Source organism: Ambystoma mexicanum, chromosome 1q (assembly GCF_040938575.1).
Source record: "Ambystoma mexicanum isolate Mex_15411 chromosome 1q, UKY_AmexF1_1, whole genome shotgun sequence".
NCBI lineage: Eukaryota > Metazoa > Chordata > Amphibia > Caudata > Ambystomatidae > Ambystoma > Ambystoma mexicanum.
In genome coordinates this window covers 586,312,798-586,338,788 of record NC_090922.1, presented here as the reverse complement: position 1 = coordinate 586,338,788, position 25,991 = coordinate 586,312,798, and the positions used below count along the sequence as shown (strand labels likewise).

The following is a 25,991-nucleotide window of genomic DNA, read 5'->3' as shown; positions in this document are numbered from 1 at the left end:
CACTGTGTCGGACCACTCTTTCAAAGGTATTGTATCTTTTTTTTAAAGTTCAATCACTCATCAGCAGTTCAACTTTACTTGCGTCTCTTATCACATGCGTTTTAACAATGTTCTTTTCAGCGCTCGCCAGGCAATGTTGCTGCTTGCAACCTTAGCTTCAACACAGACCGGTCTTGGATCGGTCTCCCCAATTCACCGGATGTGTCGATTTCACTGACACTGCTTTGTCCTTTGAGCCAGGGACGGTACCACTGCGGCTGGTGATTCTTCCTGTCTTGCTTGACGCGGGAGGGTACAGGGTATCTCCGGCACACAATGCAAGATTCTTCAGCCTGGTGCCCTGGTCTTGCGCTTTCTATTCACAGGGCTTCAGGAAAGTAATGGTTCCTTGTCGAAAAGGTCAAGGGAAATTCCCACCTTGCAATCCCCTTCGGTGTTAAGCAGAATCCTGTGCAGTTCCCTTGGGGACCACTGCAAAAAGATTAAGACTCCAGGAGTAAGCAGTAAACCCAATTGGTAGCAGTCTACACCACCCAGATTTACCTGGTAGCTGTGGCTGAGCAGTCAGACTTCTCTCAAGATGAGTAGGGCAGTATACAGAGGATACACAATAGGGCTAAAAACACAGTAGAGCAAGCAAACACTGACCAGAGCTTGGTATCAAAAGTATATAATTATTTATTTAAAACACACTTTAGGAAATAAACTAAGCACTATAGATCAAAGCAAGTTCAAACACAATCAGAAAAGTATACACACCTCCCTTAATAATTATTAGACAAGTCTGGGTCAAAACACCACTATTTGTAAAAACAGATGTGAGCGCGTACCTTAAATGGCACTCCAATAATTAAGTTAAAGGTAGAGAAAAATGCAGGTCATGAAAATAAAACCGTTCCCAACGCTTTTCTAAGACCACAGCAAGTTGGTGAAGGCCGGGTCTACTGTAGAGCCAAAGTTCATAGGCCAGGCCCACTTTAAATGGAGCAAGGTGAAATGTGCCCACAATCACACAGTTTAAAAAGCACTCCAGTCTTTGCAGGAATGTTCAAAGGAGGTTGGTTTGATGCGAAAGATAATGTTAGGTCTGGGGGCCAACCCAGTTGGAAAGCCAAGGATTTAAGGGTCACCTTTAGCAATCCGCAGAAAGGGAGGCCAGGCGGAACACAGTACCTTAAAGAGTGAGAAAGCTCCAGCGGTGGCAGTTGTTCCTGGCAGCGGGTGCAGTTCGTGGTTTCGACCAGGAGAAGAGAAGATCTTGTTGAGGAGGAAATTTGGAGTCGTTGCACTCCCCAGGGAAGAGACCAGCCGCAGAGTTCGTTCGGTTAAAAGGTGCGTTCCTTTTATTCGCGGTCACGGTGGTGAAGCTTGGCTATCCGGCCGCCGGGGTGCTTGGCACTGGTGATTCGACCAAGGGACGTCCTGGAAGGTGAATGGCGAACTGGTTGTTCCCACCAGCTCAAAGGGAGAAGACTCTTACAACAGAAGATCTTCTCTTGTTGTCGGGAAAGTGGTGAGGTCGGTGCATCAGGGCTCCACCGGTGGTGTTGTTGCAGATGGCTCAGCTTCTCCACTCTTCGGATTTCTTAGGTCCTGTGGCGACTTCTGAAGTTCCAGTCCCAAAAGCCCTGCTTTTATGCAGAAAAACCCCCATTCAACAGCCTAGCTGTCACTCATACATGCTAAGTGGTGAGCCTGGCGGCTCACCACTGGGACAATCAGAACCGAGTGCGACTTGGGTTGCTAAGGCAACGCAGTCCAGGGTGCCAATTCCCCCACCCACACATCCTGTGGAACCCAGACAGAGTGGCACCAGTTGGAGGGCTTCTGTGGAGAATCCCGCCAAAAAGTGGAGCAAAGGGCCGGACCTTGGTTGGAGTTACAGAGACGGACACAAATGCCATTTTGGAAAAGAGTTCTGGCGAAAAGACCCAACCGGTGATTTTATATTAAATAAATAAATCAGCGGTATCTTTAACATTGCACCAAAAATGAATGTGGTGTGTTTAAAATCAATGGGAAAATCCCATAGGACATATTCTGGTGGAATATTTTGCGTGGTAACCACTGCCACCAGCCAGAAACTTGACAAGGGGGACTGGAAAGTGCCCTCTTGGAAACAGACTCAGGGGCAATCTAATTAACCCCTTCCAGTACTTCCACAATATGATAGTTTGTATTGGTTCTGTTCACAATTTTGGACTAATAAAGCCAATGGTGACTTTACATGCCCTGGGAGACAGTAGTCAATCCAAGGGTATGGAGTCTGTTGGGGGTCACTATGACACCCCTGTGTTACTGCACTGAAGGTGCTGTGTAACATACACTAAAACAGATGATACCCTATGGAGTAAAAGACCCCATAGCCCATAAGCATACAATGTCAAAGACATACCTCAAATCATGCCTAAGAGTGGGAGAAAAAGAGTCTCACTCTTAGCAGGAGAAAAAAACAAACACCAAAAATCCAGCAAAGCTGCTGGGGGATTCACTAGGTTTGGGAAATTAGCCTTATAAGAGAATTCTCCCTAACACTCTGTTTTGCCATCTTCTCTCGTTCAGCTGCTGCCTCAAAACTACTGTTGCCTCGTGTGCTTTGCCTCACTCAGATGGTGCTCTCGTGCTCCACCTTTTATCCGTGTGGGGAAGCTTAATGGAAGTCGGGTGTGTCTGATGGTCAGTAATTGCCTGACTTCACCGGACCATTGTATTCGGACAAGTCAGGTATACTGTTCAGGTGTTAATCTGTTTTCTCTCATAGCGGGCTGTCAGTCAGAAAGTGTTTGTTGTAAAAGAGATGGGGGCGTACAGTTGCTATATATCCTACCTCGCAGGATCAGAAAAGTGTTATAGGGAAGTGGATACTGCGTCTCACCATTCGGTCTCCCACTCGGAAGACCAATCACCCAGGTTATCCTACCTCACTGGTCCACCCCCAGTAACTGGATCGAAAAGCAATGGCTGTGTCCTGGCCACCTGGATGATGGATCCCCTGTGACTATTGGGTGAGACACCTTCTGGTTTCACACAGTACTCAAGACAGTCGCCCAAGCACTGTATCCAATTGCTCCAGCCACCCTGCTACCATTCACCCGGAAGCAGATAGACTGTCACCAGATCATCTGCGTATCCTGTTGGACGAGGTCCATTTCCTGCTGGAAAAGGGCACCATTGAAGTCGTCCCTCATCTCCAGGTAAACAAGGGTATTTATTCAATATACTTCCTGGTACCCAAAAAGATCTAACCATGCGCCCTGTTTCAGATCTGCCAACTGTCAAACAGCAAAAGTTCAGGATGACGACTCTTCAGGAAGTAATCTCACTGCTACATCATTGAGATTACATGGCCACATTGGACATGAAAGATGCATACTTTCAGATTTCAATGTTGCCAATACTTGAAGTTCAAGATAGAGGACACACACTATCAGTGCAAGTTTCTCCCCTTCAGCATTCCCTCAGCCCCAGGGGTGTTTACAAAGGTGGTAGCAGCGGCGCACCTGCGCAGGCAGTCCATCCCTGTGTATCCTAACCTTGACGACTGGGTCATACCTGGAGATTTGTACGGAACATCTTTGGGGGAATACCCAGACGACAGTAGAACTTCTTTTCAATCTAGGGTTCGCTATCAACGAGAAGTCCAGTCTGGTGCCCGCCAAGTCAAACAGTTTGAGGGCCCTAATTCTGACAGAAGACAGGCTTGTCTTCCCCTCCAACGAAAGGGTTCAAAACCTGCTGTTACAGATCCCCTTTATGTAGCCAGTCACTGGGTAACTGTACGCAAGGCCATGCGGCTGTTGGGGATGATGGCATGCTGCGTCTTCCTAGTTCCGCACGTTCGCCTGCGCCCCTTGCAGGAGTGTCTCTCGAGCCAACGTGTCGGGCCTGCCGCCAATGGGATGATCTAGTGGTTGTCTTGAATAGTCCTCATTCAGTCTCTGCAGCGGTGATCAAGGGAAAGCCTTCTGCAGGGTAAAACCTTTACCACCCCTTCAGTAGAGACCCCTCTCGCCACAGACTCTTCTCTGTCTGTGTCGGGAGCTCACCTCCCTCAACATACAGCGCACAGCATGTGGTCCCCATCAGTAGTACCCAAACACATCATATCTGTTAGAACTGATTGCAATATTCAGAGCCCTAAAAGCCTTCCAAGCACACCTACAGGGGAAGACTGTTCTTGTCCTTACAGAGGGGGGCACTCGCTCTCTAGGGCTAGCCAAACTGTTCCAAAACCTCTGGAAGTGGGCACTAAAACACAAACTTTTCCCATTAGCACAAAATGTTCCGGGGAACCCAATCTTTATTGTACATTGTATGGCGCCTATACACAATTGATTTCAGGCACCACAAGACACATTTGGAGGGAGGTTGGGACATAGGAAGGAAAACTACAAAAACAACAATAATGGTTATATTGCCCATGTGACAATCCTACTGTGCAAGTGCCAGAAAAAAGATGGCAAGTGCGGTGGCTGGGAGAGGAAGGAGTGGAGGAGTGGGGGCTGAAAGGAAAGTTCTGGGGTGGGGGGGGGCAACCCGGTAAGTCCCAGGGGAAAGAGGGATAAGGACGGATGAGTGCGATGAACCGGGAGGGCTAGGTTGGGCTAGATGAAGGAATGGTGCCCAAGGCAAGTGCTGCCAAGGGATCATGTGAGGACTGGTTGGGGGGTGGTTTGGACCCTTTTGACTTAGAAGGGACCAGGCCCCAGTTTCAAAGGGACATTGGCATGGGAGGGAGTAGAGGGAAAGACGAGAAAAGTAAAGTCGTGAGAAGTTTCCGGATCTTAAGAAGATACGGTTGAAGCCTGAGCGGGCAGCGAGACTGTTCCAGAGGGAGGAACCATCAAGGTGTCTACCTCCCACTCTCATTTGAGAAACATTTGAGCCAGATGACCGAAAGAACTCTAGTAGGGAGGCATTTAGAGAAGGGAAGCTGGATGTAGAGAGGTCCCAAACCCCAGGCAGACTTGTGGATGATGCAAAGGTTTTTTTTTTTATCCTTGAGGTCACTGGGAGCCAGTGGAGAGATTTTAGGGCTGGACAGATGCAGTACCTGGGCTTGAGGACAAGGTTAAGTCTTGCAGTCCTATTTTGATTTAGTTGAGGGGGGCGGAAGGAGGAAAGACGTAGATTGAGGAAGAAATAGGCTGTTACAGTAACCCACCCTAGAGAGAACCAGGGCTCTGGAGACGTTGAACTTCTGGGTGAAGGTGATGCAAGGTAGAATGCTTCTGAGGAGGTGGAGCTGAAAGTTGGACTTCTTGGCAAGTTACACAATGTGTAGGAGAGAGAGGAGTCGAAGTTGACCCCAATGTGTTTTGCCTCACGGGTGGGTGAGGGGAGGCGGCCCAAAGAGGGTGTCCAGTGAGGGGGAGGGGAGAACAAGGAGCAGGCATCCCACTGAGAAGGATCTCTGTTTTACTGGCATTAAGACAGAGATTGTTAGCAGAGCACAATGCCTGAATAGCAGACATGCTCAGCAGAGACTTTCACCTACCCGTAGAGTACAAGTGGCACTTGCAAGAGCAAATTCTAAATTCTACTCAAGGTTTATTACAGAGTGGGGTTAATTGCAGAGTGGGGATTTCCAGAAATAGACTTGTTCGCGACTCTGCAGAACATCCAAAGACCGGATTATGCCTCCAGGTACCCACAGACGCAGTCCAAAGGGAACACTCCGGAAAAAATGGTCCGGGAGATTTGCCTACGCTCTCAACCCCAAATTACCCTTCTCAACAGGATAGTGCACAAGATGCACCAGGAACAAGTAACAATGATCGTGGTAGCAACAATGTGGGCTCGGCAGCCATGGTTCTCCCATCTCGTGAGAATATCAGTGTATTCTCCCAGGCAACTGCCATGCCTGTACAACATGCTGTGGCAAGACCATGGAGAAACACTGCATCCGTGCCCCCAAACACTCAACTTAGCAGCTTGGCTCCTGAACTCAGAGTTTGGGCATCTCCAACTCCCTCTGAGATGTATAGACATACTTGGAGTGGCACACAAACCCAACACCAGACAGTGTTACTCCAATAAGTGGTAACGATTTGTCATGTGATGTAATTCTAAGAACGTTAATCCTATTGACTGTTCTCCTAAAGATGGAGTCCTTTATCGAACACACCTTTTAGCCTCGGTATTTGTTTTCAGTTCTGTAAAAGTCCATCTTGCTGCTCTCTGCGTATAGCAAACCTCAGAGCAAGGTTTCATGGTGGAAGATTCCTGTGATTAAAGCGTTCATAGAAGGGTTAAGAGACTTCACTCTCCTATTTTGAACCCTACTCCCTCGTGGGACTTGAATGTTATTATCACAACATTAATGGGCCCTCCTTTCGAACTCATGCGCAAGGCTAGTTTTAAGGCTCTCACCTATAAGACTGATTTCTAGTGGCTATTTCCTCAATAATGAGAGCTGGTGAACTGCAGGCCCTCACAGTTCTAGGCCCATTTGTGACTTTTCACAAAGACAAGGTGGTATTGCGAGCACACCCACGTTTTGCGCCTATATTCATCTCGAAGTTCCATGTGAATCAGACAATCTATCTTCCCTTTTTCTTTAAAAACCTCACTAACTTAGAAGGATGAAGCCTCCATACACTAGATGTTTGGAGAGCAGTGGTGTATACTACTTTGAAAAGGCCAAGCCACTGAGAAAGACAAACCAATTCTTTGTCTCTTTGCAGCTGGTAGAGAAGTGAATACTCTCTCTAAATCAGTTATTTCAAAATGGATTGTTAAATGCATCACACTGTTAGTCTCTTGCCAAGAGACCTACCCTTTACGCCTAGAACTCGCTCTACTTGGGACAGTAGGGTACCATAGCATTCATTGCAAATGTTCCTCTAGATTCCATTTGCAAAGCAGCAACCTGGAGTTCTGTTCATACTTTCATGCAACACTACTGCTTAGAGACACACACTAAGTCTGATTCTCGGGTGGGACAAGCAGTACTAAATCATCCCTTTGCTACTGTTTCTTCACACATCCCGCCACCATCTCCTGTTACTGCTTGCTAGTCTAGGCGCAGAATGCGATTCTAAGCAAATTCACAAGCGTCAGAAGACCTACATTACTCACCGTAATCGTATTTCTGATGATTGCATCTCATTAGATTCATGTGCACCCACCCTTCCTCCCCTCTTGGAGTAGAAGAAAAATAGACATCTTACACCTTCTTTTCTTCTGTAATCTTTCACGGACTCTGTAAGGCTCCTTTACGGCAGAACAAAAACAGGGACCTCGACTCATGATGGATTTTTGGGTACACTACACGTCACAATAGGGATAGTGTTAGTCACTCCCATGGCAACGTCCCTTTTCGATCTTCGAAAATAAGATGCAATACTCCGTGATTACCACTAGCTTTTTTTTCACATTTCTGATTATTGTATGTCATTAGGCAGGTAGGGATTCAGGAAAAAAACAAAAGGAAATCCTGTTCCCTCTAGTATGGACGGTCTGCCTTGCATTTTCCTTCTAATTTCTTGACGTCCTGAATCCAGTCAAACAAACCTTCACATTTGGTCACCGGTGGTTCTGGGAAGATGCTACAACAGAACCTCAATCATCTTCTTTGAATTAATTTTCTTCCAGCTGCTTCTAGACAAGACCCAGCAATTCACAAATGAATGAAGCAGTGTTACAGCACTTCTCGCAGCTGAATGTACATTTGGCTTTTAGTCAGGGTAACTTTATGTCAGGTAAGATTTTCATAGTAATGGTAAATCGTCCTGACCTGTTTAAACCCCAGAACCTTTTACTTTGCTGGTGGACTCATTTCCTTATACCTCTGTGAGTGGGAACTTTTTCCACACTCTCAAATCTTTTACTCTTTTCATGGGTGTCATTTCATAGACTCTCCATTGTGTTTTTTCAAAACTATCCTCTTTGACAACTTTTCGGCAATAAGTGCCTGTTGTTGCTGGGTTGTCCTAGGGGGCTCCCCTTTGACATTTCTCTGGCTAACCTTGAGAGAACTACAGTTCCCAAGGGTAGAAAGGATCTTTGGTTCCTTTTTACATTTTATTTGGTGAAACCAGCACACCCCACCTTATATGTGGAGTGCTGGGAGATGCAATATATGCCCTTTAAAACTTAAACTGTAAGCATTCTGTTAGAGGGACAAGCTTACCTTCAGTGGCTGGTGGCAGTGATACCTTTTACTAACTCGGTGCACCTTTACCGCAGGCTGTGTTCACAGCTGCAGAAAAGGCACCCTTGGGTGCTCATTTTACCAAAATTGCCCATCTTGGTTTTTTTCACCATTTTAGTGTTTCTTGTCCTTCCTTCTTCCTTCCCTTGACATCCAGGGTGGGAAATTCCTTTGTGTGATTTTTATCTTCAGCGGGAGTCAACTGGGCTCGCCGCCCAGGCTCCAGTCTGTCTGTAAAGGCAGGAAGTGAAGAGTCCAAAGTTCCACAACCTTTTGTCTTCCTCCTTGCCCGAATGGGGACAAATCCCAGTGGTGGTTTGCTGTCCTGATTAGATAACCAGGCCACTCCTTGTTGTAAAATGCAGGGGGAGAATGCAGCAGTTGTGCTGTAGTTCCTGTTAAATACTCCGAATTTGAAAGCTGAAGACAAGTCGACCAAGAGTATGAAGAAGGAAAAGCGTCTGAGATGATTTTCAGCGACCGGTGACCCTGCTGTGTAACCTGTGCCTGCTGTAGCCCTTCCTTCCAATCGACCTGGGGACTCCCACGCCGTACTGCGACCTTGCTGACTGTAATACTCCAATACCCTGGGGCCTCGAGCCATTGTGCGGTGCACATTCTTCTGAATCTCTCTGAAACTTCAAGGGCATTCTGCTAGATATCCAGAGACCCAAATCAAGTCTGAATAGTCCCCTTACCAGAGTGCTGGACTTTTGAAACAACGAGAATCAGACTGGCGATATTCTGTCTTCTGTGCTCCAGAAAAAGGCACCAAATCCAGAGCGGCATCCAGCCGCGAGGAAAACCTTGCCTAGAACCTTCTCTTTTGATCCCTGCTGCAAAGTCCCTATCAAAGTTTTTTTTTTTTCAGTCACTGCGACCAGGAATCCACCAACCAGGTTTTTGGCTGCAGATCCTGAGGTAGTCCTGCTGCAAAATCTGCTTCTGTTCTGAGGTACTGTGCTGACTTGGGTATTTAGTTACCTTAAGTCTCTTGTGATTCATGTATAGTTGTGGGGTATTTTCTGTGATTGGGTGGCCTCTAATCCAGTTCACCCATTCCCACTGCTGGAATCCTCGTAGGGTGTCTTCTGTGAAGCCCCTAGCCCCTCAACTAACTCGAAAGTAAAATGCTCACCTGTTTCAACAGTCTTCCTAAGGAACTCTGACTTTTGCTACTTAAGAACCTATCCTGGTGCTGCCTGTTGGACACTAGATCCTAGTGCCCCCCTCCCTCCTGCCACTGAAAACGCTCATGCTCCAAGAATAAGGGAAAGGCTTTTAAAGGATTGAGTCTTTTGCCTAGAAAAGAGTACGTATTGAAAAGTTAATTACTTGTAAAAGAGTTGGTTGGTAACTGAGAGTGAACAGTTAAAGTTCTTACCTTGAATGTGTGTTGCACTACTCTGAAAAGTATATGTAAAATCTTTCTTTCCTTGGAAACGGTTTCGCCATTCTAACCAAGTAGATGTAAGGGTATATTACTCACCTGTGATTTTGTTGTGCCTCTTCCCAAAAGTAATGCTGTTGGTTTCACTTTATTAATCCTGCAGGATAATTGTAGGAGTGTCCCCCAACTGGGTCTTGCTTCCCCTAACATGCTGTTAGCCTATCAGAATAAGTCTGCATTAGGTTTTAACTACCTAGAATAACTTTTGACTGTCATAGTGTAACATTGGGTTTTGCTTTCCCTGGTCTGTTTTAGACAGACACAAAAAGAGTCTTGGTTTTATACCTGCCCCAACTTGCTGATGGCTCCTTGAAGAAGTATATGGGTTTTACCACCTTGAGTTAGCTGTGTGCCATCCAAAAATAAGTTACAAGAGTTACTGATTATCTCAATCTGTGTTTCACTGATCTCACAAGCACCAGTATTTGAATATTTCATCCATAGGTTTTATTCACCCAGTATAACACTGTTATCACAAAAATAGTTATAGGTTTTTACTGTAACTAGAATTAGTGTTCCACTATTCACAAAACGTATATCGTCCAGTTGACTGACTGACTGATTTAATACAGAGCGTCGTGGTACAGCTGGTAGGGTCTACTACCCTTGAATCACTGAATGGAATCTGAAAGTAATCATTGGCTTTTACTCCACAAGAATAGGTGTGACCTATACTGAATGTGTATGAAAATAGTTTAACTACCCTAGAATTACTGTTGGGTGTTCCAAATAAGGTTTATGCTTTGGTCTGTGTACCTTCAAGCATAGTGTTGTGTTTTTATAATTATGATTACATATAATGTGATGGTACTTATTTCCCCCAAGATTTATCTGAGCCTACTTGTATTTAAATAAACCATTCATTTTTACAGTATATAGTTTGTGTTTCTTTGGACCCTTTGTATTACAATTTCATTTTTACTGATCATACAGCCCTTTCTGACTTAAGATAAGCCTGGCTGCTCTGTCTACGCTACCATGAACTCCGGTGGTACAGCATTATACTAAGAGTGGAGTCTTGTACTGCCTTAGTTGAATGGTTGTATTAAGCCCTTAGTTGGACTTCAGAAAAACTGTCATAACACTTTCCATTCAAACATTTGGTGTTCACGCAATCATTTATGGTTTCCACAATCAAACTTTCCCAGGCAAACTCGCAGGGTGTGGATCTTCCTTGAAATCTTAAACACTGATTTACAGATCCCATCATGACTGTACGGAGTACCATCTTAAAATGTCAGCAAGGCCATATCCGTATATGGCACACATTCTCTTAGACTCGGGCTAACAAATCATCAATGTGGAATCTCACTCGAGTCCAACACATTTTTGACATTTTAAGGGGACTAGCAGGAAAACGCAAGACATTTCACCAGCTAGTAAGCAGAGCAGCACACCTAGTCAATCAGTGGTACATTCTCATGGAAAGACTACGGGATTCCTTTCGGACCTCATACCCTGGGAGTCTTGGACTGCTGGGGAGCATAATACATTTACATCACCAGTAAGGCCGTCAGTGGTGACTGACTAGGAATAGAAGCCTTTGGTGAATGTGTGAAGGCAAACAAACATGTTGGGGCACTTGCATAAGATATATGATATGATAGTTTATTTATATAGCGCCTATACACAATGTGTTTCAAAGCGCTTCAAGGAGGGAGGGGACATAGGAAAATACAGTAACATTCAGCAAAAGTCCTTGAAACAATACAGAATGTGAAAATAACTATCATAATAAGCCTGTCGACATTTCTGATAGTGCAAGTGCATAGAACAAGTAAGGCAAGAGGTGATGGAAAGGAAGGAAAACAGAGCAAGCCGTAACATTACTAAGTCTGACAACAATTTACACAGTGCAGGTGGTAACAAGAGGCGGGGTGGGAGGGGGGGGGGCAAGTGGACGGAGGGGGGAAGGAGAACAAGACACGCTACTGAGCAAAAAGTCAGTGACAAATTGAAAAGTAGGGGAGGGGGAGAACAAAAAGGGGGGGGCAGACAAGCTGCTATCAAGAGTCAAGGAACAGATGATAGGAGTAAGTGCGAGGAGGCGGAAGTCTAAGAGGGGGGAGAAAAGGAGGGGGGAGTAGGAGGGAAGTTGAAGAGGATGGAAATGAGGAGGGGGCGTGGAGCGCAGAGCAAGAGGGGGGGCAAGCAGGGTGAGGGCACACAGATACTCACGGGGGTCAGGGGGGCACACAGATACTCACGAGGGGCAGGGGGGCACACAGATACTCACGGGGCAGGGGGGGCACGCAGATACTCACGGGGGGCAGGGGAGGCAGGAGGGGCACATAGATATTCACGGGGGCAGGAGGGGCACAGAGATACTCACGGGGGGCAGGGGGGGGCAGGAGGGGCACATAGATACTCACGGGGGCAGGAGGGGCACAGAGATACTCATGGGGGGGCACACAGATACTCACAGGGGGCGGGGGGGCAGGAGGGGCACATAGATACTCACGGGGGGTAGACAAACTCACATGGGGCCGGCGATCCGGCGTACCGCGGTGGACAGCGGTAGACAGGGGCCTTAGGATCGGGCCTTTGGGGGAGGGCCGACCAAGCCTGCCGGCCGCCTCATTGGCCAAGATGTAAAGGGCCATGGCCAATCCTGGACCCCATGCACACACCAGCCCTAGCACTCCAGTGCATAGCAGGCGCACACAGCCATCTTGAAATGGCAAGTAAGCAAGAAAACAAAATAGCGCACACCCAAACGGTGACAAAGCGGAGCGTTAACAGGCTCCAAAAGTAGCACAAAGTCAAATGTTGCTGAGCATCAGGTCCATTACTACAATTGTGTACCTTCATTTCGTTTTTCTGCACAGGACGTGTGCCACTCGCCGAGGACCAGGGGATGCATGCCTGCAGCATGGAGGTGCACCCAGTGCACTGCGAGGCTCCCAAGCAAATGTCTTATCTTTGTTGTGCAGGGGATTTTTTATGGTTCTCCGACCTGCATGCAGAGAGACTGGGAAAGTGTGACATGTATTTTCTATGTTTGCCCATATTAGCCATGCTTACTATGGCCTGTGATCTGAGTTGCAGATCAGGCCTTGTACAGTGTGCGATGAAATCAGTTTAATAAGTGAAATGCAGGTCTCCTTGCTATAATGCTCAGCACCATGTAAACACATTTATATGTAGTGAAATGCAAGCTGCGAGGCAATATTTATTTTTCCATGTTGTGATGAATTACTAGAGTTTTTTCTAACAGTCTGGGCTGCGAACCAATGACCTTGGGGCTGGTACAACACCTTCTGATTGTGTAAACGATGTCAGTTAACTGCTATGTAGTCCAAAGGAAGCCATTGTACTCTGAAAACCTACATACCTGTGAACTACAAAAGGCACAGGCCTTCTGTAGTTCTTTTATGTAATTTTGACGACAACATCTCTAGTTTGCTGGCAAGCTCCTGGAGCAATTCCTAGTGGCCTCTGAAGGACCGACAGTAGGCATGGAAGGCTTGAAATGGGGACAGCACTAGGGGTATATAACAGAATAAGCGCAGCCCCTGCCCATTGCTGTTCGGGGTGATGGAGCTGGCAGGAAGACTGGACAAACGCAGATGGCTGGAAGGAGAGGAAATGCAGCAAGTCTTCCCCAGATGGGAGGGGGTCATCCCACTCCTAATTCTTTTTCTGGATTTATAAAGCCCAAAGCTCAGTTCCGACTATTTTTAAACATTTTTAGCAGAGCACGTTTCATTTTAACCTGCTTGTGTAAGGATCTTTTGCTCGCCCCCCCCCTCTCCCCCCAAGCCACTTCAGCTTACAGCCTAAGGGCCAACACCTTATTCTGGATTGGCTGTATGCTGAGCACCCATAAGTCAATGGACCTTTAATTCTTTATAAAGCATTTTATCCTAATTGTATGCATTTGTGATGAGAAGCCTATGGTGCATTAATAGGTGTCTTTTGGGATATTTTCCAATTATCTTTTTTTCCGTTTTCACATTTTAATTTGAATTGTGGAATTTTTACAGGCATAGTCTTCTTTTTCCAGGCCTCTTCAACTCCCTATCTTCTACAGTTATGATGATGAAACTGTGTTTACTCTGCATTTGATAACACATTGAGAACGGTATTGATTGATTGATTGATGCAGATGCCGATGAGATTGCCGATCATGATTTCAAGAGGCAGGTGCTATGTTGACTAGCATGTTCTGTGAGGTTGCGTATCGCGACCTGTTGAGACAGCCATTTGGTTTTTAAGGTGACTGATTTCTTGGAGAAGATTGATCAGTCTTAGTCTTGATTTCAGGTAGAGGCAAATGATAATGGTTCAGCTTTTCTATTAATAAATTATTGCATTTTCAGTGTGTTGTGTATAGTGATGTTTATTACATATTTCTCATATTTAAAGATTTATTTTTTATATGCTAGTTTGACATTCAGTGTTTTTACTGAGTAGCAGTTGACTTTGAACATGATTATTAAGTGTGGGGCATCTGTTTAAACTACTGTGTATTTATGTGTTAGAGAAGGTGTATGTATTTTAATACATACCAAAGGGCTATCAATAAAAATGTGACATTGGTAAACCTCCTGTGTTGGCAATTGAGAGAAGCTGCCTACTGCACAGATTGTTGCCTGCTCTCATCTCTGTAGGGGTGGTAGAAATCACATCAAGTGGAATGATGGTAAAACAGGTCTAATTTACACACTGACTCGCGTTAGTGATTTTTCCCAGGCTTAAGAGCCTCCAGCGTTTAACATGAGGAATGCGCTGACACTTTTATCTGGTTTGCACATCAAAAAATTAAAACATCAAATGTTAAGACATATATTTAAAGAGGCTTTCAAAATGTCTATTGAATTTGGGTTGTGTGATGTAATATTTGTTACATGTGTGCCCCACCACCCTTATGAAATCTATGCGTATACTGTTGGGACCTGGGCATTAATGATATTTCTTTGGCATGCCTATTGGTGTTCTCAGCCCCACATTATGCTAATACTGTATGATAGATGTTGATCAAGAAGTCAGTGTTTTATTCAGGCAAGCCCTGTAAAAGAAATATTTGGCTTGGTCCGTTCCAAGATTACTTATAATATTCCCCGGTAGTTTTCATTATAAGGACCCATACAACACATTTGAATTGGGCTGGCTATAATTGTACTTTTTTTTTTTATAGTAACCCCAGGGAGTTGGTGCTTCAGCAACCTTTCCTTTACATGCAACAACCTGTAATTTCTTCTATCTTGTATGCATTGTAAGGTAAACCCTTGATGACTATTCTAAGAGAGGCACAGCTCCACCCTACCGATGAGGTCCAACCAGACCAAAACACACGTCTGGGGTTGCTGTTGGTACTCTTGTTCAGAGCAGAATTGCCTAGCATTTTCGGTGCTGGACTGTCCAAGGGCAGGACACAGACAGATATGTTTTGGATATTTCTCCTCTGTGAAAGATAGTGAGTTAAGAATCTGGCTAAGGCTCTCGTAACCGTGACTAATGCACGGCAGATGGATTCCCAGGACCCTCCCTGTTTGTAAGGTAAACCTCCAGAGAAGCATGCCAAAGTAAAAAAAATCCTCGAACGAAAAAAGCTTGGTGCGCCCCTTTGAAAGGAAACAAGATGTATTCCGTATACAGAAAGGAAAAAGGAGACATAGGGTGCCGTAGAACCCAACGGCCACTGTGCACACTGGCTTAGTTCAAGTAATGCAGACAGTTAAATAGCAAATCGTCTCTCGTGACACATCAGTATAGTGTCACAGACATTCATATTCCTTTTGAGTTTTGCAGGCCTGCAACACGAGACTATTACATTTTGTGTCTGGCCTGTCGGCCTCTACGAGTGGTTTCCCTGCTGGGACAACTAGTCAAAGGGGCAACACACTCGGCCGGACACACCCTTGACGCAATCTTCGCCAAGGAAAAACTAATCACCACGGCGCCACCAATACAAATACTGTGGAGCGACCTTCTCATCCCATTCGTGATCACTCCGCCATCTCAAATCTACATCCATCCCCCTAAACTCACAACAAAGAAAAAACTGGAAACACGTCAAAGAAAGCAACCTATTTGAACAACTGGAGATGACCAAACCCCCAACTACAGAACTAGAGCTAGCTGACTTAGACGGGAAAGCAGAGATACTACACAAATGGATTGCAGATACAATTGACAAGATCGCCCCGGAGAAACCATTCACCCCATCAAAAAAAAGAGCATTAGCAAAATGGTTCACCCCACTACTAAGCTCCATGGAAAAAGAAAACAAAAAGATGGAACTGGAATGGAGGAAAGAATAAAACCCAAAAACAAGACTGTTCCAGAAAAAAATCTGTGCATACAAGAAGGAAATTCTAAAGGCGAAGGGAAGGCATTATGTTGACAGAATCACCAATGCCACCAACACACAAAAAGAAATGTTCAACATCATTAAAGAGATGAGAAACCCACCAGGCTGCGACAACACCCAAACTCACTCGGAGAAACTGCAAGACCTGGCCGACCACTTCACTTCAAGAAATAAATCAACGCCATTCGTCAAACCATACAAAACAGACCAACCAACCACAACACACAACCAAACAAACCCACCACAGAACCACAGCACAAGCTGCAAAACTTTCCCGAAATATCAGCAGGGGCATTCGCATAGTTGGTAAAACACAGCAAGAAAGCAGGATCACCCATGGATCCCTGTCCCCCGGACATCTACAAATCAATCCTCGCACAAGGAGCACCAGCAGAATATTACAGAAACCTTCTAAACCTTTCACTAGCAACAGGAACTGTACCAAGGACCTTCAAATCAGCATAAATCAAACTACTTTTAAAAAACACAAGTGGCGACGTAAAGGACATTTCCAACTACAGGCCGATTTCAAACATTCCCTACCCAGCAAAACTCATAGAAACCTACGTATACAAACTAACCCAAGAACACATAGAAAAATACCACCTGCTAGACCAAGCTCAAGTCGGCTTTAGACCCGCAAGAGGAACAGAAACAGCACTACTAACCATCTGGGACGACCTAAAAACGAACACAGACTCAAACACAACCTTGGCCCTCATCCTGCTTGACCTCTCCGCAGCCTTCGACACAGTTAGCCATGACACCCTAACCAAAAGACTAGAACACATAGGCATAACAGACACACCACTACTATGGACTAAATCATTCCTAGCAGACAGAACAGAAACCGTATGGATTAAAACCTTCAAATCCACCACACAAGTTGACTGGATTGCCACAAGGATCCTCACTATCACCACTGTACTTCAAAATCTACCAGACTCCAGTTATCAGAATCTTCAAAATATTCAATATTACATGCTACAAATACGTAGATGATACTCAAATTCTCTACCAAATGGGAAACACCCATGTTGATCACTAAACCCTAATCGAGTGTTTAAAAGAAGGCCAGCAACCTGAAAATCAACCCAGGAAAGACAGAAATCATAATCCTATCCAAAGACCAAGATAACGACACCGCCATCCCATGGCCAACAGAAATGGGAACCGCACATCAGCATCTAAGGTAGTAAAGAATCTGGCGGTCCTGATAGACGAAACCCTAACCTTAGAACCACAAATAAATGCAACAGTCAAATGCTTTTTCCTCCTCCACACGGCAAGAAGAATCCTACCTTTTCTCTCCTTTACGCACAAAACACTCACTATCGTTGCCCTCATCATGTCAAGAATAGACTACGCAAACAGCCTCTACCTTGGAATACCAGAATACCTCCTGAAGAAATAGATCCAAAATTCAGCAGCCAGACTACTCCTCAAACTATCCAGAAGAGACCACATCTCTCCTGCCCTAAAAACATTATACTGGCTCCCAGTAAAACATCACATCACCTTCAAAACAATGTGCATAACGCACAGGGCAATCGGTGGACAAGGAGCAGAATTCCTAAAAAAAAATTAACAATCTACAAGCCAATGAGATTCCTCGGGTCAAGCAACGAAACCCGCCTGGAACTAAAACCACACCTTAAGAAAAAACTTGGACGCACCTCCTTCTACCACTTAGCCGCAAACACATGGAACAACATCCCAATACAAATAAGAAACACCAAAGATCACCTAAAATTCAGGAAATTACTTTAAAAAAACCTGGCTCTTCAACACCACAGACTCAAACTGAAAACCAAAAAAGAATGACTAAACCGAAGAGGACACTGACAACCCCCAGAACCGACTAAGAAACTCCCACCAAAACTAGACCGGCAACACCAAGTCAAATAGAACACAAGCGACACCCTTTAAGAATGAATCAAACCCCGCCAACATCATCACTCACCCCATAAGTGCTACCAGGTGCCACACTGTTAAAGAGTTTTCTATATGTTAGCAATCACCACACTCCAACTCAGCTGTGGACCGTAGCAGTTAGTTATTTAAAAGGAAGGCAGGTAAGGTTATGAAGGAAGTTGATGGAAACTGATGACAGATGGGAAAAGGACTGTGAATACCGGACAAACCCAGATCAGGACAGAGGCGCAGAAATGTCCCCACAACCCTTCTGGGAAGATTACGGTAACCCAGCGCCTCACTTCAAGACAGAAATGCCAACTAACCAATCCACTAACAATTTCCCCCTCTGCATACACCTCTCAAACTCCAAACCAAACACAACCACAAACCTGCAGCACAACAAACCACACAAACTTCACTACATTGCAACAACAAAACAAAAACAGTACACGACTACCTGCCGCAAACACCACAGGCCCAACCAACGGATCCACCGGGCTGAGGCTGCCAACAGCACATCACTGCTTTCTTGCACTTTTCCAGCTACCTCCCACTAACTCCCCCTCCCTTTCCCCTTTTCAGAGCCGCCAGGGGACCACTGCGGTGGTGATAGTGTGCGGTGCAAATGTCCTTTGACATTAACAAGTGAAAGTGATTGGAAACTCATTGTCATGTCTCGCTGCTACTTGCCATGGCTTGCAGGGAAACCTAGGACTTGCTTTAAATATGGTGGTACCTTAGTATTTCTCGCAGCAAAGACCAGGACCTACATTTGCATGATTATACACTACAATTCACTTATTGGGATCTAACATTATTCATGCCCTATACTGTGGCCTACCAACGTTTACATGACTATTTAAAAACACTATATTTGTTATTCCCGTGTTGCGTGCCCCACCCTCTGGCAGTCACGCACATGCATTTCCTTGTGCATTATTATATTTTCCTCAATGTAAATTGTTGGGGGACACGGGACCCGAACGTGCACCCCAACAGTATCCATTCTTGCCATCCTTTGGCATAGCTAATGAAACTAGGTGGTGATGCTGATGAGATGTACAGGAAACTGATTTCTTTTTATATTGCAGCACATACTGTACTCTTGTTTCATCATATAAGAAAAATCTACTTCTTTTTAAAGCAGTGATGCCTCAAGGGCATCGCAAATGTCGTTAAAGTAGCAGTAACCTGTTGAATGAAGGTAGTCAGGTAGTCAGGGATGTGTAAGATGGATAAGACATGTTAGCTTTATCCAGAAGCTTTGGACTTGGAATGCTTGCAATATACTTGTTACATTTATGTCCAAGAAATGTTTGACTTGTAAAAAGTGAGTGAATTGTAGGATGACACTAGCCTCTGTACTCTTGTGGGCACTCAAGGATAATCCAAATTGCTTGTTGTAAGTTAATGCTTCATTGTTCATCAATAAGTTATTTTTTATTTGTAGAATGCTGAAGCCAAGGGCTTGCGAGATCAACGCCTCGAGCTGCAGCGAAGGGTGGCAGAGGCTAGCGATGACGACCTCATTCCCTTTGGAGACAGGCCAACTGTGTCTCGGTTTGGTGCCATCTCACGGACTTCAAAGGCTCTGTATCCGACGCCAGGCCAGATGCAGACAATTGCTGGCCAAGGGGGGCCCACCAAAACTATGGGCCTATCAGGTGCGTCTTAGAACTAGAGTGGGGGGTGGGTGGGTGGGGAGGGTGGGGTGGGAGAGGGGGTGGGGGTGGGGGGGGAGTATTCACTGCCCAGCAAATGCAATACAGACTTCCAAGGCTATAACTTAAGAAAAACTGCTTCTCTCATTGTAAATTCCATAGAATTCCATTTTCTCTTGCTTGTGGGCCTGTCTTCTGATCTCATAGGATGTTTTTGGGAGGTCACTCTGAGGTCCTCTTTTGAGGGATAAGAAAACAAATAGTCTCTTAGGATGGTAGGTACTGGTACAAGTTCCAGCTATCCACTGACAAGCCCTCCAAGGTAATCCCTGTTAGGCAGAATTGCATGCAGTACCCTCTGGGACCACCACATACAATTAGGACTACAGGTATAAGCAAAACCAATCTTTGGTATAAGTCTGTACTACACAGTTTTTGGTAGCGCGCTGAGCAGCCAGGCTTATCTCAGGAGGGAATGTGAGCAGTAAAAGAGGCTACACAGGTCTTTCAAGCACAGTGGTTCAAATAGACACTTAAACTCAAGGTTTCTTGGTAAAACACTTATAAATTTATTTCACAGTCAGTTATAAAAAATTCACTAGAAGGAGGCAACTTGATATCATACACAAACACACGTCAATACAAAACCAATACGTTTCTGAGTAAATTAGGCTCCCCTGAAATAGGAGCAAAATGGCATTTCAGTCACTTTAAATAAGAGTACAAAGGCACAAGTTAATAAAATGGATCACAAATACTTTCTTAGGCAGTGCAAATAGTTTTAGTTCACTAGAGGACTCCATTCAGTTCAATAGGCCTGGGCCAAAGTCAATGGACTAGTGTCTTGGATAGCTAAGAGCAATTCTTGTGGTAAATGGTAAAGTCTTTACCAATGTTCTCAGAAGTAGTTTGTACGAAAAAGAATCATATGTTGGGTCACAAGCTGATTAGGCCTGTAAGTTGAGAAAGTTCCCCGAACTTTCACCGCAAGAGGTATGATATGGCATTTATAATGCACCTATACACAAGTGTTTCAAGGCACGACGAGGCAAGGGAGGGGAACAGGGAGGACAGAAAAAGATCCTACTAGTCCAGGTGTCATTCAGATCGCGCAAGTACGTGGGGAGGGGGCAGGGATAGTGCAGTACATGGGAAAAGATAGCAATAATAAGTAAACGGCCAGCATGTGGCAGGTGCATGGGTAAGTGCGGGCATAAGGATTCAAGGGCTGGTAGGGGGACTGTAGGGCTACAGAAACAGTCGCCAAGTGCAGGGGTTGCCAAGTGGCCAGTGCAGGTGTGTGATGTTGGCAGGGGAAGGACCTGGGCCCGAGATCAGAGCGTGTCCAGGTAGCCAGGGCAGTTCCGGTTACAGCCAGGAGGTCTGCAGAGAAGAGGAGGAGAAAAAGCAGAAGCAAAGAGAAAGGTTTTGAGGTGCTTCCGGACCCGGAGTTGGTTCGCCTCAAGTTTAAGGGAGGCAGGGTGGCTGTTCCATAGGGAGGTGCCAGCTGAAGGAGATCTACCACCAACTCGTTGCTTGGAGAAGCGGCTGACCCTGAGGCAGTTGGAGGCGGATGAGCAAAGAGCTTGAGTAGGAAGATATTTAGGAAGAGAGAGTTGAAGGTATTGAGTCCCCAGGCCCCAGAAGGCCTTGTGAACGATGCAGAGGGTTTTGAACTTAATCCTCGCAGCCACTGGGAGCCAGTGCAGAGATTTCAGTCCTGGAGAGATACGATCCTTGGGCTTGAGGCCAAGGACAAATCTCACAGTCCTGTTATGGGTAAGTTGCAGAGGGCGGAGAGTAGAAGCAGGCAGATTTAGATAGAGGCTGTTACAATAGCTCAGCTTTCGAGAGAACAAGGGCTGTGGAGACAGTGAGCTTCTGGAGGAAAGGGAGGAAAGGAAGAATACCTCTGAGGAGGTGCAGCTTGTAGTGTGACTTCTTAGAGGTGTCAGAGATGTGAGGAGAGAAGGAGAGTGTGGAGTCGAAGATGACCCTGAGGTTTTTAGCCTTGCAGGTGGGAGCAGGAAGAGGGCCAAGAGAGGCCGGCCAGAGAGCTACAGGGAAGGAGGAAGTGGGTGTGCCGATGAGTAGAATCTGTCTTACTGACATTAAGGCAGATGTCATTGGCGGCACACCTATGTTCTCTGTCGGGTTGGCACATTACCTTAATATGAAGAAAAGATGCAGCTGAAGACGACGGTTCCTGCAGATCTCCCTTCTCCTGAGCCTTAGTCGTGGGGACAAGAGGGAGGCCATCGGGACTCCTGCACTGCACGGGGACTGGACAAACAAGCTGGCAAATGGAAGATTTTCTTTCCCAGTGGTTAAACCTAACCAGCTCAGAGAATGTTATCCAGGTGACTTACGAGTTGATTGGTCCCACCAACTCAAAGGAAGAAGTCGTCATTGAAGGGGCTTCTCTGTCGAGATTAACTTCGCAGTTTAGACCTGCAGCAGGGCTTCACCGGGCAAACCAATGGTCCAGGAGTTGCAGCAGCCGTCTTCTTCCAGCTTGTCTTCGGTTCTTTCGTTCCAGTGGTCGACTCTGCTTTCCAGTCCAAAAGACTTGCCTTTTAGACAGTTTTCTCCCTTTCATTCCAGCCTAGCTGCCACTCACCCAGCAGGGTGGCTGTCTTTGCCGGACAGTCAGCCAGCCAATCACGCATGAGGGCATTTGGGTCTCCTAGGAGCCTAAGCACAGGGCGTTTCGGGCACCTCCCTCACATCCTGCCCACCCAGAGACTCTGGTGCCAGAGGCGGTCTTGAGTCCTGAAGCCTGCCAAAGGCGTAGGAATAAAGGGACCAAACCTGGTTTGGCACACAGAGACAAACTCTAGAAGGTCCTTTCCGAAAAGAAATGGTGAAAAAAAGACGAACGGAATCTGTTTAAGCAAAGGGGTCTCAGAAGCCGGTGTTCACCATCGGGAAAAATCATGGTAGTTTGTAGTAAAACCACTGCCCTCAGCCATTTTGAAAAGGTGGTAGCATTTGACTGCTACATTCGTTTCTAGACATAGGGGATACTAAGTAACCCCTGCAGCACGCCATTGAAGGTATTTAAACCTGGGGATATCCTAAAAGGCTTCCCTGTGTCACTGCACTGAGGGTGCTCTGTGACACAAATGAAAAGATGCCTATGGAGTTGTCTAAAACTCCATTACCAAAGTAAACAAATGCAGAAAATACAAAGTTTAGCAGAAGAGCTGGAGGGCTCTAAGGTAGGGGGAATTAGCACATTTATGAGAATTCTCCCTAACACTCGCCATCGTGGCTCGTTACGACCGGGAGTTGTGGTTTAAGATCGCTCCCTTCCTGGACTTCCTCTCCGACAAGAGGCCAGAGGCACTGGAAATTGTGCAGGAAGGTTGAGGTGGCATTAGACCACGCCATCACAGTGGCCATGGACATTGCCGACGCGGGATTCCGTAAAATGGGCAACAGCGTTTGTCTTCATCGTGGCTGGCTCAAGGCCACGATCTTTAGGCAGGACATTCAGTCGAAGGTGCTTTACAAGCCCTTCGACAGGGACAATTGGTTTTGGAAGGCTGTGGATGAGTCTCTCCAAGCCATAAAGATGGACACAGAGACGGCAAGTGCTTTGGGCACTCTTCAGCAACAGACTCCGTCCTTTCGGACGCCAGGCATCAAGTCCCAAGGATCCTCCAAGGGGTTCGGCGGGGGAATCCTCTTCTTATTGCCAACCCTCCCGCACTTCGGCTCAGGAGATGAACCAGGGATGCTCCAAGTCCTTCGGAGGAGGACGTCGTCATTGCCAGGGTAATGTAAAAGTAAGGTAACTAAGAGTATGTTTTGTAACAGCGGCACAATGCCAGAGAGCTGCTGTGTGCTTTAGAAATGTAAAAAAATAAAATAGGGTCCCCAAGGCGGCCCTCGGCTAAGCAGGATTAAACCGTCTGTGGTGTCGGACCCCCACCCGTGTACCCCGGTGGGAGGCCGGCTGGCAAACTTAATCAGCGTTTGGAAGACCATCTCCACTGACCATTGGGTGCTGGACGATCTCGCCCACGGACCACCCTCAAATTTCAACAGAAGTGTCCCAGAATAACACCAGTGGCCTGGCAGGAAAACCACACCCCTCAGCTGTTGCTGGAAGTGCGGGCCATGCTAAAGAGAGGCATGATAGAGCTCGTCCCAAAGAGGCTCCGGCGTGTCCTCAAGGTACTTTCTCGGCAGAAAGAAGACCGGGGGCTGGAGGCCCATTCTCGACCTTCGTTGACTAAACAATTACATGAAGTCCCAGTTCTCCTGCATGGGCTCTGGCATGGATTCACATGCTCATGAATATTCCCCTTCGTCATGCTGAGAATCCTCGGTAAAGAAAAAATCAGTTTCGTTGCTGAACTGTCTTTCTCCTAATAACCAATCACTGGTCTCTGGGTCATACTGCCCCCAGCCAATGACTGCCCTCTACCTAAGCCCCTCCTCTGGCAGCCATCTTCAGATTTTTACCGCACGTTCAAGTGTTGGGAGTCCTCATGCTGTAGCGCTTGAGCTTTTACTGCATTTTGCGAATTTATTTATTTTAAGGAGTTTAATCTAATTTTTTCGGTCATTCGAGCTTCAAGCTCCACCATTTCTACTTCCGATCAACGGGGACCCGTTTTGGAATTGTCTACGCCCCTCAAGGGCAAGGTTTTTGTCGAGTTCCGCTTCTTCGAGGATTCCAGAAGATCTTTGAGGCCTAACCCGCGTGGACATGGCCCAGGACAAAGGGAGCACGACGCCCGGATCCAAGCTGTTCAGGAGCTGCCCTGGATGCGGATTGCAGAATGTTTTCAAGGAGGATGCGCATTCTAGTTGCCTCTACTGCCTTCACGAAGACAAAACTCACGTGGAGAAGGACTGTGCGTTTTGCAAGAGCATGTCGGAGCGGACCATGACGGATCGGCGGATCTGCCTCACCAACTGGCTGGAGAAGAAGAGCCCAGCAACAGGTGAGAAGAAGAGGTCCGAGCAGTCTTCTAAGTCCTTTGAGGGCGCTCCGGCGACGAGGGCCCAACAAAAGGCAAAGCACCGCAAGTCCACCGGCACTGGGCGCGCCGAATGGTCGGGCTCCTCGGCTGCCAGGCAGGGAGTAGTTTGACTGACGCCATCAACCACGAGCCAACGCTCTGGCTCGAGGAAGAGTAAGTCGGAGAACCCGGGTAAGCTTCGGGAGAAGTCCCGGTCAATCCCAACGGAGACAGCCGAGGGGGAGCGAGGCGCCCCCCTCCCTCCCCCCCCAGGTGAAGGCCAAAGTCGCGAAGGCCTTGATTCACCCGGCTAAGGCCTCTATCGAGAGTCGTGGCGGCCCTGGTGAAGCATGTGGCGGCTACCCCAGTGGAGGCGACCTCGGGACCCAGAGTTTCCCTGCCACCGCGGAGTGAATCCTCTTTTCAACCCATCAATAAGAACCCTGTGAGAACCCCGGTGGAGAAGGGGGGGGGGAGTGGTCATCACGGACACAGATACAACCTCTGAAGAGTAGCTCGCTGGAGTCGTGAAGATCCTTGACTAGAGGTTCGAGAAGGTCCGATCCCACAGGAGGGATCCCGACTAGGCGGACGAACAAAGCGACGGTGGTGCGGAGGATTCTACTCCCCAACCGTCGCGCCCGTCGCAGCCGGTACCTGGGCCACAAGGCTACTCGGAAGCAATCTTGATGGCGATCCAGGCCATGTGTATGGAGATAAGGACAAGGTTGCCCTTACCCCCAACGGACGATCCAGCGGAACCTGGACCGTCGGGAAGCCCTCCAAGCAAGCGGAGGAGAATTCATCCTCCCTCGCCCTTCCAGCCTGTGCAGCCCTCACAGCCTTCATCTCCTTACCCAGATCCGAGGGATGACATGGGAAAAGAGACTGCCACGACGGGGATGAATGACGACGGTGGTGAAGACGGGATAGGCCTTCCATCACCACCTCCTCGGGCCTCCCCGCCCGACTAAATTGGCTCCTTCCAGGCCATGATCACCAGGGCATCCGAGCTCTTCCAACTCTGCCCTGAAGAACAGAAGAAGGAAGGTTTCCTCTATCAACGGCGTGAGGCCAAGAGGAAGACAGTCCTTTCGGTCCCGTTACTTGACATCTGGGATGAGGGGCTTGCGCTCCTGAAGAACCCGTCCACGACCCCTGCCAAGAGACCGGTACGAGAAGAAGTACCTGGTCCTGGATTCCGCCCAATGTGCCTTAGGGCGCAGCCGACCCCGGATTCGGTCGTCTTGGCGGCGGCCAAGAAGAAAGCGGCGGGGGTGACGGCTTCAACTTCGTTCTCCCCATCGGACGGAGAGGGGAAGAAACTGGACGCCATGGGACGACGGGTCATCTTGGCGGCAACGACGATTAAATCGGCCAACGCCCTCGCGATTGTGGCCCACTAAGACAGGGAGCTGTGGTTTAAGATCGCTCCTCTGCTGGACTTCCTCCCGGACGACAAGAGGGCTGAGGCGCTGGAGATCCTGCAGGAAGGCGAGGTGGCGTCGGATCACGC

The 25,991-nt window shown here is 47.0% G+C and overlaps 1 protein-coding gene across 5 annotated transcripts in view; it reads left to right on the top strand.

Annotated features, from left to right (window-relative positions):
* The window catches only part of RC3H1 (ring finger and CCCH-type domains 1), a 1,368,452-nt gene that overhangs the window by 1,015,966 nt on the left and 326,495 nt on the right, over nt 1–25,991 (top strand). For all 5 annotated transcript variants that reach the window (XM_069641098.1, XM_069641097.1, XM_069641095.1 and 2 more), the window contains one exon: nt 19,289–19,502. In XM_069641098.1, the coding sequence (XP_069497199.1) occupies nt 19,289–19,502 (214 nt within the window). The remainder of the gene's footprint in view (nt 1–19,288; nt 19,503–25,991) is intronic.